The sequence below is a fragment of the Brassica napus genome, chromosome A3, assembly GCF_020379485.1.
Source record: "Brassica napus cultivar Da-Ae chromosome A3, Da-Ae, whole genome shotgun sequence".
Taxonomy (NCBI): Eukaryota; Viridiplantae; Streptophyta; class Magnoliopsida; order Brassicales; family Brassicaceae; genus Brassica; species Brassica napus.
The window spans coordinates 31,128,245-31,144,285 of NC_063436.1; the positions used below are offsets into that span (position 1 = coordinate 31,128,245).

The following is a 16,041-nucleotide window of genomic DNA, read 5'->3' on the forward strand; positions in this document are numbered from 1 at the left end:
AAAAAAAAGACAACGAGTGATGCAAAAAAAATAAAAGTCAAATTAACAATTTATTACAATTTATTAATTATAATCTGACAGGATGAAATAGTCAAATACTCTTAGTCCTGGACGTGTTAAGCAATAACATTTTCTTCATTTTTAACCTGTCCTGTACTGTACTGTACTGATCTAATCTAAGTATAGTATAATAAAAGTAAGGCTTACTAATACATCCTAGTCAATGGTTCTCTTTGGTCTAGGTCTAAATTCACAGGGAAGCTCAAGACCAATCTCTCTCTATATATAATTGTTAAAAACCATCTTATAAAATAGAAAGGGTATTAGCCAAGTTAACATTATCAAAACATTCAAGAAACAAAACACAGATCTCTCTTCATCAATGGAGAAAAAGTCAAAATTTTCTTTCTTTCTCCCAAGTCTCTTCCTTCATCTCCTTCCTCATTCACATCCTACCCAGCTTCTCCTCTGCACCAGGTCTTTACTCATGCCACCATAGAGAGAGCAGAAGCCATCATCAAGAAATGGGAACCTAACACACCTTCCTTCACCAAGATCGTCTCTCTGTTCAACCACAGCAGAAAAGAAGCCAAAGAGTTCATCAAATGACTTGCGCAAAGCTATGCACTTGCTTGTCTGGCAAGACTCTCAATCTCCAAAGCTTGCTCTTGCGCACGATCGCCATGACAAGGCTAGAAAAAGAGTTCTTCCCGATATTATCTTCAAACAGAGACAAGCTTGATCCTGATTCAGTTTCTGGTCAGTCCTCAACGTCAACCAACTCCGAGTTTGAAGATGAGAATGAGATCAAGAAAGCTAATGAATCCATAACTAAAGTTGAGAAAGCTTCAGCTGTGGTTATGTCTGACCTAAAGGCTATAGCAGAGTGTATGATCAGTTCTAAGAGGATCAGAAAATCTATAGTAGATGAAGGGCTGAGCTTGCTTGAGATCGAAGCTTACAAAGGCTCAAGGTTTCACAGAACAGACTGGGTGATCAAGAGCAAGACATAGAGATGATCTTCCACTTTGATTCAGTAGCTGGTGTGAAGTCTCAAGCGCTCACGTCGCTTCAAAAGCTAAAGGTTTCAATCCACAGTGCTCTCACCGACTTTGAATCAATCAACCATTCATAAGGTTTCAACTAAAGCTCTTACACCTGGAGGAGGGATTCATAAGCTGACAAGATCTACAATTAGTTTCATCTCTTCCCTGTCTTCTCTGAAATCCTTGCAGACCATCCAATACCTAGAAACACCAAGTTGCTTGAGTCTTACGTCAGGACTCCAATGCAAGAAGAGGAAGAGCACAATCATGCCCTCTCTGTTCATTTCGCTTGGCTCTTCCTTGTCTTGCTATGCAAGCTAGACACCAAAGCAGAACTTTACAAGGATGTTTCACTATCCTACTCTTGAAAAAGAAGACGGGCAGTGTCTTATAAACCTAAGATATTAATCTGGTAATGAATTTGATTCAGGGGACATACATAGAAGAACTCAAGTAAACATGACGTGCTGAAGAAGAAAACAATGGTGAATAGTCACACGTATGCATCTATCATCAACATGTTGTCATGTTGTACAAAGTAACATCCGTAAAATCAAACACAACAACAAGAAAGCAAACTAATAAGCAACAGACAAGGTTAATAGCTTGAACAAAACATCTAATCTGTGACCTAGAAACAGTAATGCAACTGCTAATTTATCTGGTGATGCCTAGAAACAAGGGGAATGGAATATTTTACTCTTTATTATTTTACAAAACTAACAGAAAACATAAACTAATTGGTTATCATTAAACCGCGCGCATTACTGTAAGCCAAGCCCGTGTGAAATGAGCTCTAAAGTTTCTACCACCGTACTGATCAATCTTCCATTCAAACATTTAAGGGACAGAAGCGCGTAACGCCACATGCTAACTAACACTTAACCTAACTTTTGCTCTCTACCTCCTCTTTATAAATTACCCAACCCAAGAAAGCTATTTTCATCATTATCATCATCAACAAATCATTCCAATTACCTAAACCCCAAACTCAAACCATGTTTTCTTCCGGCTCTCAGTTACCGTTACCCTCCGTCACGAATCTTCAAGTTGATTCCGTTAATTTTCCACCGTCCGTCATCTCACCCGCTTCCTCCAACCCTCTCTTCCTCGGTGGCGCAGGTTCGGAAAAATACTTAAAATTTAAAAACACGTTTTCCTCCGCCATTTTTTTTAAAAAAATTATTTGTTATTGCTAACATACGCAAGTGTGCAAGGTATTGATGTTGTAGGAGATAAGTTTGTGATCACATTCTTCGGAGTTTACCTAGATCCTGTGGCCGTCCCGTTACTCTCCGTTAAGTGGAAAGGTAAAACGACGGAGTTAATGGAATCCGTCCCTTTCTTCCGTGAAGTCGTCACAGGTGCTTCCTTACACCACTTACTTACGTGACACGTTGGAATCATTCCAAGTGTTTTAATGTCAAAAGGGTTTCAACTCTGTTTAATTATATTAACCTTTTTTGCCATCAATTAGTTAACCTTTTTCTTAATTTTTATGACTGTTTTGCTCTTTATTAGGTACTTTTGAGAAACTCATTAAGGTGATGATGAGAGTGCCTTTACCGGGACAACTATATTCACAGATAATAACGGGGACCTCTGTGAAGATATGGAAATCGTTAGGGATTTACACATACTCTGAGGCTAAAGCAGTGGAGAGGTTCTTGGAAGTCTTCAAGGACGAAAAGTTCCCTCGTGGTGCTTCCATCCTCTTCGCTCTCTCCCCTGAAGGCTCTCTTACGGTACTTGATTGATGCCTTCACAACTTCTTATAACATTGACTTGCATTTAGCTTCACATGTTGTTATGTAGAACCATAACTTTTGAGTATAAATACAATTGTCAAAGGGAAATGGAACATGGGATACTCTTGCAAGGATAATGTTTTTTTTTTAATATCTTTAAAAAATTTGTTTATTTACATTATTACATATAAACGGTAATGTAGAAATGGCGTTTTAAACATGTAAGATGTTTTCTTGACATTGTTTAGGTGTAAACGCAATTGACGTTTGAAACAGTATTTATTAGTACATACGTGATAGCTTTGAAAGCATTATGACATCTCTTTGTTGTGACTTTAAAATGCTTTTGCAGATTGCGTTTTCGAAAGACGATAGCATTCCCGAAACGGGAAAAGCGGTGATCGAAAACAAGTTGTTGACAGAGGCCAGTTCTTGAGTTTATCATTGGAACGGAAGCTGCGTCTCCTGGGACTAGGTTGAGTGTTGCCGAGAGATTATCTCAGCTGATGAATAGTGACAAGGTCGAAGAAGATGCAACAAAGACATGATCAAGAGGAAGCTAACGATCTCCCCCTCGGAGATAAATTGGCCAAAGAAAACTGACCCTATGGGAGTTTTTCTTGGTTTTTGAGGGTTTATGTTTCTATGCTTAATAATGTTATGATTGGTTCCCATCGCATGTTTAAATAAATGGAGTTGATTCAAAAATACCAAACGAATCAAAAATGGATTATCAGCTGATATTGCTTTTAGGGACAGAGATGATGCCGATCAAAACCGGTTTTACTCTTGAAAAAGAAGACGAGTTGTGTCTTATAACCTAAGCTATTAATCTAGTAATGAATTTGATTCAGGGAAAATACAGACAAGAACAGAGTGTTTTTCTTTTTTTTTTCTTTGTTCTCAAAATGCTTTGCTTGCAAGAAAAGAAAAATTAATAATAACAGGAATCCAGTTTTGCACTAGTGTAAGCCGGATTTGACCTAGACCTGGCGTTTTTACATTAATGTAATGTAAACTTTTAGTCTCATTTAATCATATAAAATGTCTCAAATTTGAAGGATTATTTTATTGTTATAATTTAAGAATTAGTTTGATGTGAGTATATAGGGGTTTACCACATTTCGCTTCCAAGATGATTTTCGATTTACCAAATATTATCAAATATTGATCTACCAAATATTATAAAATAATGACTTCAATTTAGTTCAATTTATATTATGTATTTTCATTAAATTTTAAATTCTTTAACCAAAAAAAATATTGACTTCAAATATTTAAAAACTATGTGCATATATCCAACTTTAATAAGATTATATTAAAATTGAAAAGATTTAGTGTTCATCAATCATCACAACTTAAAGTTTGTAGACAGGAAGTTCTAAAACAAACCCAACGTTACTTTAAAAACCACACACAATTTTACTTTAGAAACCTCTTTTCTAGCTAGATCTTATCCGAGTGATAATTGGTGCAAGATTCTGATGATTTTAGCAAGATCATTGACAACTTTCTTCTAGCAACTTCTTATGCGATTGATAATTGGTGTAAAATTCTTATAATTATACCAAGATCATTGGCAATGACGTGGAACCTATATAAGTACTCTTGAGCTGGTGCTAAAATCATGTTTATAGATATTTATATTAATAAGAACAGTAGCATAACGTGATGGAACATGCAATAATTGGTGCTTACAAATCAATAAGCAAAAACAGTTAAAATAAAATATTAGGCTTTCTAAACGTGTACCTGGACGGTGAAAGAAATTCGATGGGCTAATCATATAAATCGACAAATTAAACAAAACATTTATACACGTGTATTAATGCACTAAAAGCAAGTGTAGAGTCTCAGAGAGTAACCTTTGTTGGAAGATTTACGTTTCTTATTTTTTTTGTAAACTTGGAAGATTTACTTTTGTTGGTATATTTTACATTACGTCCCACTTATCAAAGAAATCTCTTGGTTGAACGAGTACTGCTTTGCTCTATTTGGTTTCACTATTTATGATTTTTTTCCTCAATAACATGCGTCATTATATCAGATTGTAAAGCGATATGATTGCCAAATTTGCGTTTGAAGTTAGCCCAAAAATGGGGCCGTTGTCATTTAGCCTTTTATTTTGAAGAGTATACACGTCAAAAAGATCAATCCGATAAAAGAAGTCAACGCAATCTTGCAAGCAAATAAACTCAAAACCAGTTCACCTCATGTACGTGTCGTATAATATGAGAAGCCATGCAGAGGAAGTTACTTATAAAAAGTTAAAAACGTTATTTATTTATTTTTGGTGAAAAAAACGTTATTTATTTTCCTGTAAAAAGTATATTCGTATAATATATGGTTGAGGAAGATCTGGATCTCGTTACCTACCAAGACAATTTTATGACCGTCGATATTTATAAATTTTAAATAGTCGTAAAAGTCTTATTGATAAGTGGCAAAACCTGAGGCATCACAAACAATGACTCATCAGGCTCTATCTCTGTGGCCAAATAATTTGACCAATATAATAGCCCGACAGCTCAGAGAGTCACAGATTTGCCAGTAATAATCGGACCAATCAAATTTAACATTCAATTATTGTTGAAGTTTTGTTGGTTGATGCGTGGCAAATCTTGTTATATAAATATGCATTTGTAGTAAGTCAAGTTGAATAAAGCAGAACGATCAAAGAAGAAAGAAGAAAAAAAAAATCAAACACAAAAAAATGTCGAATATGATGATCATCAAGAATCAACTAAGATCTATAAGTTTACCTTCAAAATCGCATCCTAGCACGACAGGGATTGAGGAAGCTCTTAGCAAGGTTAAAGCGATTAACACCACCACGGGCTCGTCAGAATCAATCTTGATGGCATTGGCTAGTTTGGAGGAGCTCTATAGTTGTACGGAGGAGTTTCTAAAAATAGGTTCGACGCAGCGTGTTATGTCGTCTTCTGATGCATCGGAGTTTATGGAGGAGATGCTTGATGGGTCTTTGAGGCTAATGGATACATGCAGCGTCTCTAGAGATCTCATGGTGGAGACTCACTGTAACAGCCCGATCCCCCGGCGTCCGACCGGAGTTATCGAAGGGGCGTTATGGACACGTGTCTACTCATTTAGACAACCCTACGTGTCCCGTTACTGGTCCCGAGAGACGAGCGCATAACCTTCTTTGAAATACCGTCACACCCACATCCATATACTTCTACTTACAGTCCTGCACACAGGGAAAAATGGAAATGGAGGGGGTGAGCAACAAGTTACTCAGTGAAGTGGCTCTAGACCAGCCTGCCCGCATGACACTCTATACTACTCTATGCGGGAACTAGGACTGACTAGCCACTACAATCAGTTAATGCATTTTATCATTTCCTATCACCATCTGTAATTTCTACACACACTTCCATTCATTTCTAACAACCTAGTAATCAATCAATACAATGATCTCACTCATTGCCACACACGCCATCCCTAGACTTAACCGACTCATCTTACCAGTCCGACTCAATCCTATGACTTCTTTAACTTCCTGTACCCGACCATGAGCTAAAACCCTACAATGCATATCCTTTTCGTCTTTTCCTCTTTTCATCTTTTCCTCTTTTCCTCTTTTCCTCTTTTCCTCAGTGGGTAGCCCCCCACTAGGCTTCTACCCCATACTCATGTGGATTCGCCACATCTCCTATGGGTGCCTCCATATTCATGTGGATTCGCCACATCTCCTATGGATACCTAGCGTGGACTACTTACCCCACCTACTTTCCTTAGACTCTCTATATGCTTTCCCACCCATGCTTAACCTTAACAACGTTCTTTCATACTTTTACTTATCCTTTCACTTCCTTATCGCTATCGCTTAACCCTTTCCATTCCCAATTACTTCCCCTTTTCATTTCTACTTGTACTTGGACTCAATCACTAGACGCCACCCGTTATCGGTGTCACACACAATACACATCGCATTCAAGTTCTACTTCAATAACTTTTATAATCATTGTTCATCTATCACCCTAGCATTTATTTTTCTCTAGCATCCTAACTTCAATCGCAACCACACATGGGACATCACATCCAAACATACAAGCATCACTCATCAACCAATAAACATCACCACAACATAGATCAGTTCATCAAGTCCCGTTAACAGTATGAGGGTTCTTATGCATCATGATTCATTCATCTATCATCCTAGCAATTATCATGTTCTATCAACCTAACTCTCAAACAGGGTCTAAACAACCTAACTCCAACATAGAGGAGTATACAGAATCATGAGAGAAGGTTGGGTTCGAGACACTCCACCTTAGTTTTAGATCTGGATCTGGATCTGGAAACGAGGATTGAGAAGGTTGAGATCTGGTCAGCACCACCCCTTCACGGCGCCGGCGAGAGGGAGAGAGAGAGAGAGAGCGTGCGACGGCAAGGAGAGAGAGAGGGTGACGGCGAGGAGAGAGAGAGAGCTCGACGGCTAGGGTTTTCGACCTCCGGGAATTCTCTGCAGGGCTTCGCTTCAGATTTGTGATGAGGCAGAAAGGGAGACTGCATCTCTTTTTATAGTAAAGGGAAGGGGAAGCCCTAGGGTTTTGTCAAATGGGCTGTAGAGAAGCCCATAATCTTTGGGAAATTTTTATGGGCCAGGAACCGGGCCGTTACACTCACGAACATGTTCGTGGTGTTCAATCATGCGTTAGACGCAAGAAAATAGCCGGAGGAAATGATCAACTCGATGTAGCTATCTCCGGCTATGTCGGATTTAGAAAGAACATGAGAAAGGAAGCTAAGAAGCTTATTGGATCCTTGAAGAAAATCGATGGAGGGTCGTTGTAACACCCGTATTTTCCAAAATAAAATAAATAAATATAAAGTCCGAAATCTCCATTTATTACTTCTCTAAAGTCAACTCCAAAGTCGTAAATCCAGATAATATAATAAAACCTGAAAATATCGATAAAATCATAAAAACCGCAAGTCTGAAACTTAAAGAGATAAAACTCCCAAAGCACCAATCCGATAGTAATCACTCCTGCTCGTCGGTCTCACCTGAAAGGGGGAAGAAAGAGGGGTGAGTAACAGGGGAGTTACTCCGTGAGGTATGGGATGCTAAACCACAAACCACTGACTCAGTACATAGCACTACGACTATGTAGGCCTAGTTCTAGCATAAAACAAACACAGTGTCTAATACACCACATAAAAACATCAAATGCGCTGATAGTGCATAACTAGATCACACACCCCGCATTCTCCTTATACGGATATAAATATATAACTCTATGCGCCGCTAGTACAAGAGTCCATCCTTGTACCCCGCAATCACCTATGCGCCGCTAGTACAAACGTCTTTGTACCCCGCAATCCCTCATACAATGCGCCGCTAGCATAGACGTCTATATGCCCCGCAATCTCCATACAATGCGCCGCTAACACAAACGTCTCTGTGTCCCGCAATCTCCACACAATGCGCCGTTAGCACAACATCTTTGTGCCCCGCAATCTCATAACATACTTATGTATATACATATATAAATAACAGTTCTTAATTCATTCAATTCAGTCAACCGTTGAATCCTCTATTATCCTATTTCCGGTTTAACAATCAATAGTAATAATAAACAAACAAGACTCTCAAACAGACTCAATTCACAGAGACGGATCATGTTTCGAAACTAAACTTTCCATAATAGTAGTACTAAACTAGCTCGGGATTTAATGGGATAGCCCTCACCTTAGCCACAGGCTGAAATGAACAACGGAAGATGCGGTCAGCTGAGGTCAACTGCAACACGAGAATCAACGACTTAAGCTCAGCTTCTCTGGAAATAAGTTTCCTAAAATGGAAACTTTCCTAAAATGAAACCTCTCCTAAAATAGAAACTTTCCTAAAATAGCAACTTTCCTAAAATGGCAACTTTCCTAAAATAGAAACTTTCCTAATATAACTTATTTCCTAAATTATAAACTTTCCTAAAATATTCCTATAACTAGAAATAAGGAGGCAACAAACTTACTAGAAAACCCGCCGGAAGCTCGTCTAGAAATCTCACCGGAAGCTCGTCCAGAAATCTCGCCGGAAGCTCACCCGGAAATCCCACCGGAAAATTCACTAGTGACTGGTCGTCGAATAATTCAACAACAACTCGTCACACGCAAAGAAATACTTTGACTTGATGAGAATAAAGAGAAATGATGGAGTTTCTTATATAGGAGAAGGGAAGGGAGGTAGGTTTTCTAAACATCCAATGTGGGACAAAGTAAAAAGAGAGAATTAGACTTTAGTTTTTAATAAAGGCCAAACTGGCCCACCAGAAAAAATCTGGGTCGTTACAATTCTTCCCCACTAAGAAGGAATTCGTCCCCGAATTCAAATCCTGAGTCGAGAAAAGGAATAAGATGTCTTCAGCATGAGTTAACTTTGTTATAAAGACGTTTGTTCGCTGTAGACACTCCAAACTATGTGGTCCTCCCATATCAAATAAGGTGAAATCTCTCATACTCAGGCGCTACTGATCTTAAGCACAACTTCTTTTTTTTAAACAAATGATAACCGCAAAAGACAACATGCACAAACGTAAACTACCAAAGTGAAAAGATACATACCATCAGCCGGCTCAACTCTCTCGTTGCCTCTTGCTACTCGTGGTGCGATAGCCTGGCGCTTAGCTGGTGATGGATTCTCTACACGTCCCCCCCTCGGGCAATCCCTGAAAATGTGACCAGGCTGGCCACAGCCATAACACTTCTTTGAAGCCGCTGCTAGTGTCGTTGGTGCTGTAACCTGTCCGGTACCAGTACCATCCACTTTTGTAAATCGACAATACTTGGCCACATGGCCTAACCGCCCACATGCAAAACACATCACGCAATCTCCAAAATGGTAGCGATGGCAGCGCTCACAACTGGGTGTTCCTGACTGATCCCCTGCCATGTTCGGTGACTCTGAAGTTCTTTCAGTCTTAGGTTGGGCCTTAGAGTACTTCTGCTCCTCTGCAATACATGCCTCCTGCACAGCAGCCTTCTCTACCAGATTCTCCAAGCTCGTGTAAGTAACCATACTGCACCTCCCGCGAAGATCAACTCGCATCCCATCTAAGAATCTCCTGATCAAGTCTTCCGCATCAAAATTATTACCAGCAAACAAGCGGAGTTGGCAAAACTCCCGCTCATACTCTCTGACACTCCTAGTACCCTGCCTCAGATGCTCAAAAGCATTCTTCTTCTGGTGCAATGCTTCTCTAGGAAAATACTTCTTGTCGAACGCAATGAGGAAATCCTCATAAGTCATATCGCCATCACGCATCGATTGCACTCCATCCCACCATACTAATGCATCCCCACGCAGATACAACTCTGCGATATTAAGGCAAAGGCGCAACGGACAATTGATAGTCTGCAGACACGTAGCTAATCTATGCTTCCAATTATAAGCCTGAAAAGGGTCTACTGTTCCCCCAAAAGTCTCCAAATCCACAGTTTTCATCTGTTTCATCACCTCCATAAGCGTCTCATCAACCTCAGGAACCTGCTGAATAGGGGGCTGCTGCTGCCCCTGAACCTGAACTGGTCGAACCGGCTGAATAGGGGGCTGCTGATGCCCCTGAACCTGAACTGGCGGAACCTGCTGAGCTGCAGCCATCTGCCTAACCACTTCTTGTGCAGCTACTCTAGCAGCCTCCTGGACAGCTTGCTGAACTGCCTCATGTGCAGCCTGTCTGGCAGCATCCTGCACCATCTGCCTAAGGGCATCCTGATCAATCGGTGGAGCCGGTGGCGGCACATTCTCATCTCCACCCTCTCGTGAAGCACTAGCGGACTGAGTGCGAACAACTCTCTTACGCGGCGGCATCTGAAAGGAAAAAGCACCTCAATAAACTTCTGCCGAAACCGAACACCAACGATTCTAGACACAATACCAAACAGAAAGGTGCTATTTACTTTTATTTTTAAAATTCCAATATTCTCATAAATATTTTAAAAATGTCGAAAACCGATTAAAAACCGAGTCGAAACTACGTCCCAACAAATCGCCATCCCGGGTCAGAGCCGGGACGGAACCCGCTCTGATACCAAATTGTAACACCCGTATTTTCCAAAATAAAATAAATAAATATAAAGTCCGAAATCTCCATTTATTACTTCTCTAAAGTCAACTCCAAAGTCGTAAATCCAGATAATATAATAAAACCTGAAAATATCGATAAAATCATAAAAACCGCAAGTCTGAAACTTAAAGAGATAAAACTCCCAAAGCACCAATCCGATAGTAATCACTCCTGCTCGTCGGTCTCACCTGAAAGGGGGAAGAAAGAGGGGTGAGTAACAGGGGAGTTACTCCGTGAGGTATGGGATGCTAAACCACAAACCACTGACTCAGTACATAGCACTACGACTATGTAGGCCTAGTTCTAGCATAAAACAAACACAGTGTCTAATACACCACATAAAAACATCAAATGCGCTGATAGTGCATAACTAGATCACACACCCCGCATTCTCCTTATACGGATATAAATATATAACTCTATGCGCCGCTAGTACAAGAGTCCATCCTTGTACCCCGCAATCACCTATGCGCCGCTAGTACAAACGTCTTTGTACCCCGCAATCCCTCATACAATGCGCCGCTAGCATAGACGTCTATATGCCCCGCAATCTCCATACAATGCGCCGCTAACACAAACGTCTCTGTGTCCCGCAATCTCCACACAATGCGCCGTTAGCACAACATCTTTGTGCCCCGCAATCTCATAACATACTTATGTATATACATATATAAATAACAGTTCTTAATTCATTCAATTCAGTCAACCGTTGAATCCTCTATTATCCTATTTCCGGTTTAACAATCAATAGTAATAATAAACAAACAAGACTCTCAAACAGACTCAATTCACAGAGACGGATCATGTTTCGAAACTAAACTTTCCATAATAGTAGTACTAAACTAGCTCGGGATTTAATGGGATAGCCCTCACCTTAGCCACAGGCTGAAATGAACAACGGAAGATGCGGTCAGCTGAGGTCAACTGCAACACGAGAATCAACGACTTAAGCTCAGCTTCTCTGGAAATAAGTTTCCTAAAATGGAAACTTTCCTAAAATGAAACCTCTCCTAAAATAGAAACTTTCCTAAAATAGCAACTTTCCTAAAATGGCAACTTTCCTAAAATAGAAACTTTCCTAATATAACTTATTTCCTAAATTATAAACTTTCCTAAAATATTCCTATAACTAGAAATAAGGAGGCAACAAACTTACTAGAAAACCCGCCGGAAGCTCGTCTAGAAATCTCACCGGAAGCTCGTCCAGAAATCTCGCCGGAAGCTCACCCGGAAATCCCACCGGAAAATTCACTAGTGACTGGTCGTCGAATAATTCAACAACAACTCGTCACACGCAAAGAAATACTTTGACTTGATGAGAATAAAGAGAAATGATGGAGTTTCTTATATAGGAGAAGGGAAGGGAGGTAGGTTTTCTAAACATCCAATGTGGGACAAAGTAAAAAGAGAGAATTAGACTTTAGTTTTTAATAAAGGCCAAACTGGCCCACCAGAAAAAATCTGGGTCGTTACAATTCTTCCCCACTAAGAAGGAATTCGTCCCCGAATTCAAATCCTGAGTCGAGAAAAGGAATAAGATGTCTTCAGCATGAGTTAACTTTGTTATAAAGACGTTTGTTCGCTGTAGACACTCCAAACTATGTGGTCCTCCCATATCAAATAAGGTGAAATCTCTCATACTCAGGCGCTACTGATCTTAAGCACAACTTCTTTTTTTTAAACAAATGATAACCGCAAAAGACAACATGCACAAACGTAAACTACCAAAGTGAAAAGATACATACCATCAGCCGGCTCAACTCTCTCGTTGCCTCTTGCTACTCGTGGTGCGATAGCCTGGCGCTTAGCTGGTGATGGATTCTCTACACGTCCCCCCCTCGGGCAATCCCTGAAAATGTGACCAGGCTGGCCACAGCCATAACACTTCTTTGAAGCCGCTGCTAGTGTCGTTGGTGCTGTAACCTGTCCGGTACCAGTACCATCCACTTTTGTAAATCGACAATACTTGGCCACATGGCCTAACCGCCCACATGCAAAACACATCACGCAATCTCCAAAATGGTAGCGATGGCAGCGCTCACAACTGGGTGTTCCTGACTGATCCCCTGCCATGTTCGGTGACTCTGAAGTTCTTTCAGTCTTAGGTTGGGCCTTAGAGTACTTCTGCTCCTCTGCAATACATGCCTCCTGCACAGCAGCCTTCTCTACCAGATTCTCCAAGCTCGTGTAAGTAACCATACTGCACCTCCCGCGAAGATCAACTCGCATCCCATCTAAGAATCTCCTGATCAAGTCTTCCGCATCAAAATTATTACCAGCAAACAAGCGGAGTTGGCAAAACTCCCGCTCATACTCTCTGACACTCCTAGTACCCTGCCTCAGATGCTCAAAAGCATTCTTCTTCTGGTGCAATGCTTCTCTAGGAAAATACTTCTTGTCGAACGCAATGAGGAAATCCTCATAAGTCATATCGCCATCACGCATCGATTGCACTCCATCCCACCATACTAATGCATCCCCACGCAGATACAACTCTGCGATATTAAGGCAAAGGCGCAACGGACAATTGATAGTCTGCAGACACGTAGCTAATCTATGCTTCCAATTATAAGCCTGAAAAGGGTCTACTGTTCCCCCAAAAGTCTCCAAATCCACAGTTTTCATCTGTTTCATCACCTCCATAAGCGTCTCATCAACCTCAGGAACCTGCTGAATAGGGGGCTGCTGCTGCCCCTGAACCTGAACTGGTCGAACCGGCTGAATAGGGGGCTGCTGATGCCCCTGAACCTGAACTGGCGGAACCTGCTGAGCTGCAGCCATCTGCCTAACCACTTCTTGTGCAGCTACTCTAGCAGCCTCCTGGACAGCTTGCTGAACTGCCTCATGTGCAGCCTGTCTGGCAGCATCCTGCACCATCTGCCTAAGGGCATCCTGATCAATCGGTGGAGCCGGTGGCGGCACATTCTCATCTCCACCCTCTCGTGAAGCACTAGCGGACTGAGTGCGAACAACTCTCTTACGCGGCGGCATCTGAAAGGAAAAAGCACCTCAATAAACTTCTGCCGAAACCGAACACCAACGATTCTAGACACAATACCAAACAGAAAGGTGCTATTTACTTTTATTTTTAAAATTCCAATATTCTCATAAATATTTTAAAAATGTCGAAAACCGATTAAAAACCGAGTCGAAACTACGTCCCAACAAATCGCCATCCCGGGTCAGAGCCGGGACGGAACCCGCTCTGATACCAAATTGTAACACCCGTATTTTCCAAAATAAAATAAATAAATATAAAGTCCGAAATCTCCATTTATTACTTCTCTAAAGTCAACTCCAAAGTCGTAAATCCAGATAATATAATAAAACCTGAAAATATCGATAAAATCATAAAAACCGCAAGTCTGAAACTTAAAGAGATAAAACTCCCAAAGCACCAATCCGATAGTAATCACTCCTGCTCGTCGGTCTCACCTGAAAGGGGGAAGAAAGAGGGGTGAGTAACAGGGGAGTTACTCCGTGAGGTATGGGATGCTAAACCACAAACCACTGACTCAGTACATAGCACTACGACTATGTAGGCCTAGTTCTAGCATAAAACAAACACAGTGTCTAATACACCACATAAAAACATCAAATGCGCTGATAGTGCATAACTAGATCACACACCCCGCATTCTCCTTATACGGATATAAATATATAACTCTATGCGCCGCTAGTACAAGAGTCCATCCTTGTACCCCGCAATCACCTATGCGCCGCTAGTACAAACGTCTTTGTACCCCGCAATCCCTCATACAATGCGCCGCTAGCATAGACGTCTATATGCCCCGCAATCTCCATACAATGCGCCGCTAACACAAACGTCTCTGTGTCCCGCAATCTCCACACAATGCGCCGTTAGCACAACATCTTTGTGCCCCGCAATCTCATAACATACTTATGTATATACATATATAAATAACAGTTCTTAATTCATTCAATTCAGTCAACCGTTGAATCCTCTATTATCCTATTTCCGGTTTAACAATCAATAGTAATAATAAACAAACAAGACTCTCAAACAGACTCAATTCACAGAGACGGATCATGTTTCGAAACTAAACTTTCCATAATAGTAGTACTAAACTAGCTCGGGATTTAATGGGATAGCCCTCACCTTAGCCACAGGCTGAAATGAACAACGGAAGATGCGGTCAGCTGAGGTCAACTGCAACACGAGAATCAACGACTTAAGCTCAGCTTCTCTGGAAATAAGTTTCCTAAAATGGAAACTTTCCTAAAATAGAAACTTTCCTAAAATAGCAACTTTCCTAAAATGGCAACTTTCCTAAAATAGAAACTTTCCTAATATAACTTATTTCCTAAATTATAAACTTTCCTAAAATATTCCTATAACTAGAAATAAGGAGGCAACAAACTTACTAGAAAACCCGCCGGAAGCTCGTCTAGAAATCTCACCGGAAGCTCGTCCAGAAATCTCGCCGGAAGCTCACCCGGAAATCCCACCGGAAAATTCACTAGTGACTGGTCGTCGAATAATTCAACAACAACTCGTCACACGCAAAGAAATACTTTGACTTGATGAGAATAAAGAGAAATGATGGAGTTTCTTATATAGGAGAAGGGAAGGGAGGTAGGTTTTCTAAACATCTAATGTGGGACAAAGTAAAAAGAGAGAATTAGACTTTAGTTTTTAATAAAGGCCAAACTGGCCCACCAGAAAAAAATCTGGGTCGTTACAGTCGTGTCCATGTTCGGGGTGAGTAATAGCCAACAAGATGAAAGTCTTGTGGCGGTTATTGATGCGATGAGACGAGAAGTTTCCGTTAGTGTCTCGGTGTTGAAGTCATTCTTGGAGTTCTTGTCCGGACGACAAAGTAACATTAAGACCAAGCTGACTTCAGTACTAATGAAAAAGAAGGATCTTCGTGAGGAGACCAAGAACGAGTTGGAGAGTTTGGATTCCGCGATATGTTGCTCTCGTGATGACCTACAAAATAAGCTTGAGGAGGTCGAGTTGAGCATTGATGGATTCGAGAAGCATCTAGAAGGTTTATTTCGAAGGTTGATAAGAATACGAGCCTCAATTCTCAACATAATCTCTCATTAGATTAAAAAAATTATGCATGTAATTTACTTTCGTAGGCATTCAACATTAGAGAATTTGCCTGATGGATACATTATAGACGCATA

At 40.6% G+C, this 16,041-nt stretch overlaps 4 protein-coding genes and 1 pseudogene across 4 annotated transcripts; 4 read left to right on the forward strand and 1 right to left on the reverse strand.

Annotated features, from left to right (window-relative positions):
* Positions 1-99: 99 nt before the first annotated feature.
* On the forward strand, positions 100-7,761 carry LOC125591992 (annotated as a pseudogene).
* On the forward strand, positions 2,045-3,230 carry LOC111200610 (chalcone--flavanone isomerase-like). The gene is made up of 4 exons (XM_048777116.1): positions 2,045-2,168; positions 2,279-2,410; positions 2,568-2,791; positions 3,147-3,230. The coding sequence occupies exons 1-4, from the start codon at positions 2,045-2,047 to the stop codon at positions 3,228-3,230; spliced, it is 564 nt and encodes a 187-aa protein (XP_048633073.1).
* Positions 5,508-7,612, forward strand: LOC111200611. Its single transcript, XM_048777117.1, has 2 exons — positions 5,508-5,819; positions 7,424-7,612. The coding sequence occupies exons 1-2, from the start codon at positions 5,508-5,510 to the stop codon at positions 7,610-7,612; spliced, it is 501 nt and encodes a 166-aa protein (XP_048633074.1).
* LOC125591987 lies at positions 7,517-15,968 on the reverse strand. The gene is made up of 4 exons (XM_048766948.1): positions 15,271-15,968; positions 12,041-15,055; positions 8,794-11,808; positions 7,517-8,561 (listed from the first exon to the last, which is right to left on the reverse strand). Exon 2 carries the CDS (start codon positions 13,873-13,875, stop codon positions 12,562-12,564), a length of 1,314 nt encoding a protein of 437 aa, XP_048622905.1. The 5' UTR covers positions 13,876-15,055; positions 15,271-15,968; the 3' UTR covers positions 7,517-8,561; positions 8,794-11,808; positions 12,041-12,561.
* On the forward strand, positions 15,599-16,007 carry LOC125607238. Its single transcript, XM_048777118.1, has 2 exons — positions 15,599-15,899; positions 15,994-16,007. Exons 1-2 carry the CDS (start codon positions 15,599-15,601, stop codon positions 16,005-16,007), a joined length of 315 nt encoding a protein of 104 aa, XP_048633075.1.
* The last annotated feature ends 34 nt before the right edge of the window (positions 16,008-16,041 follow it).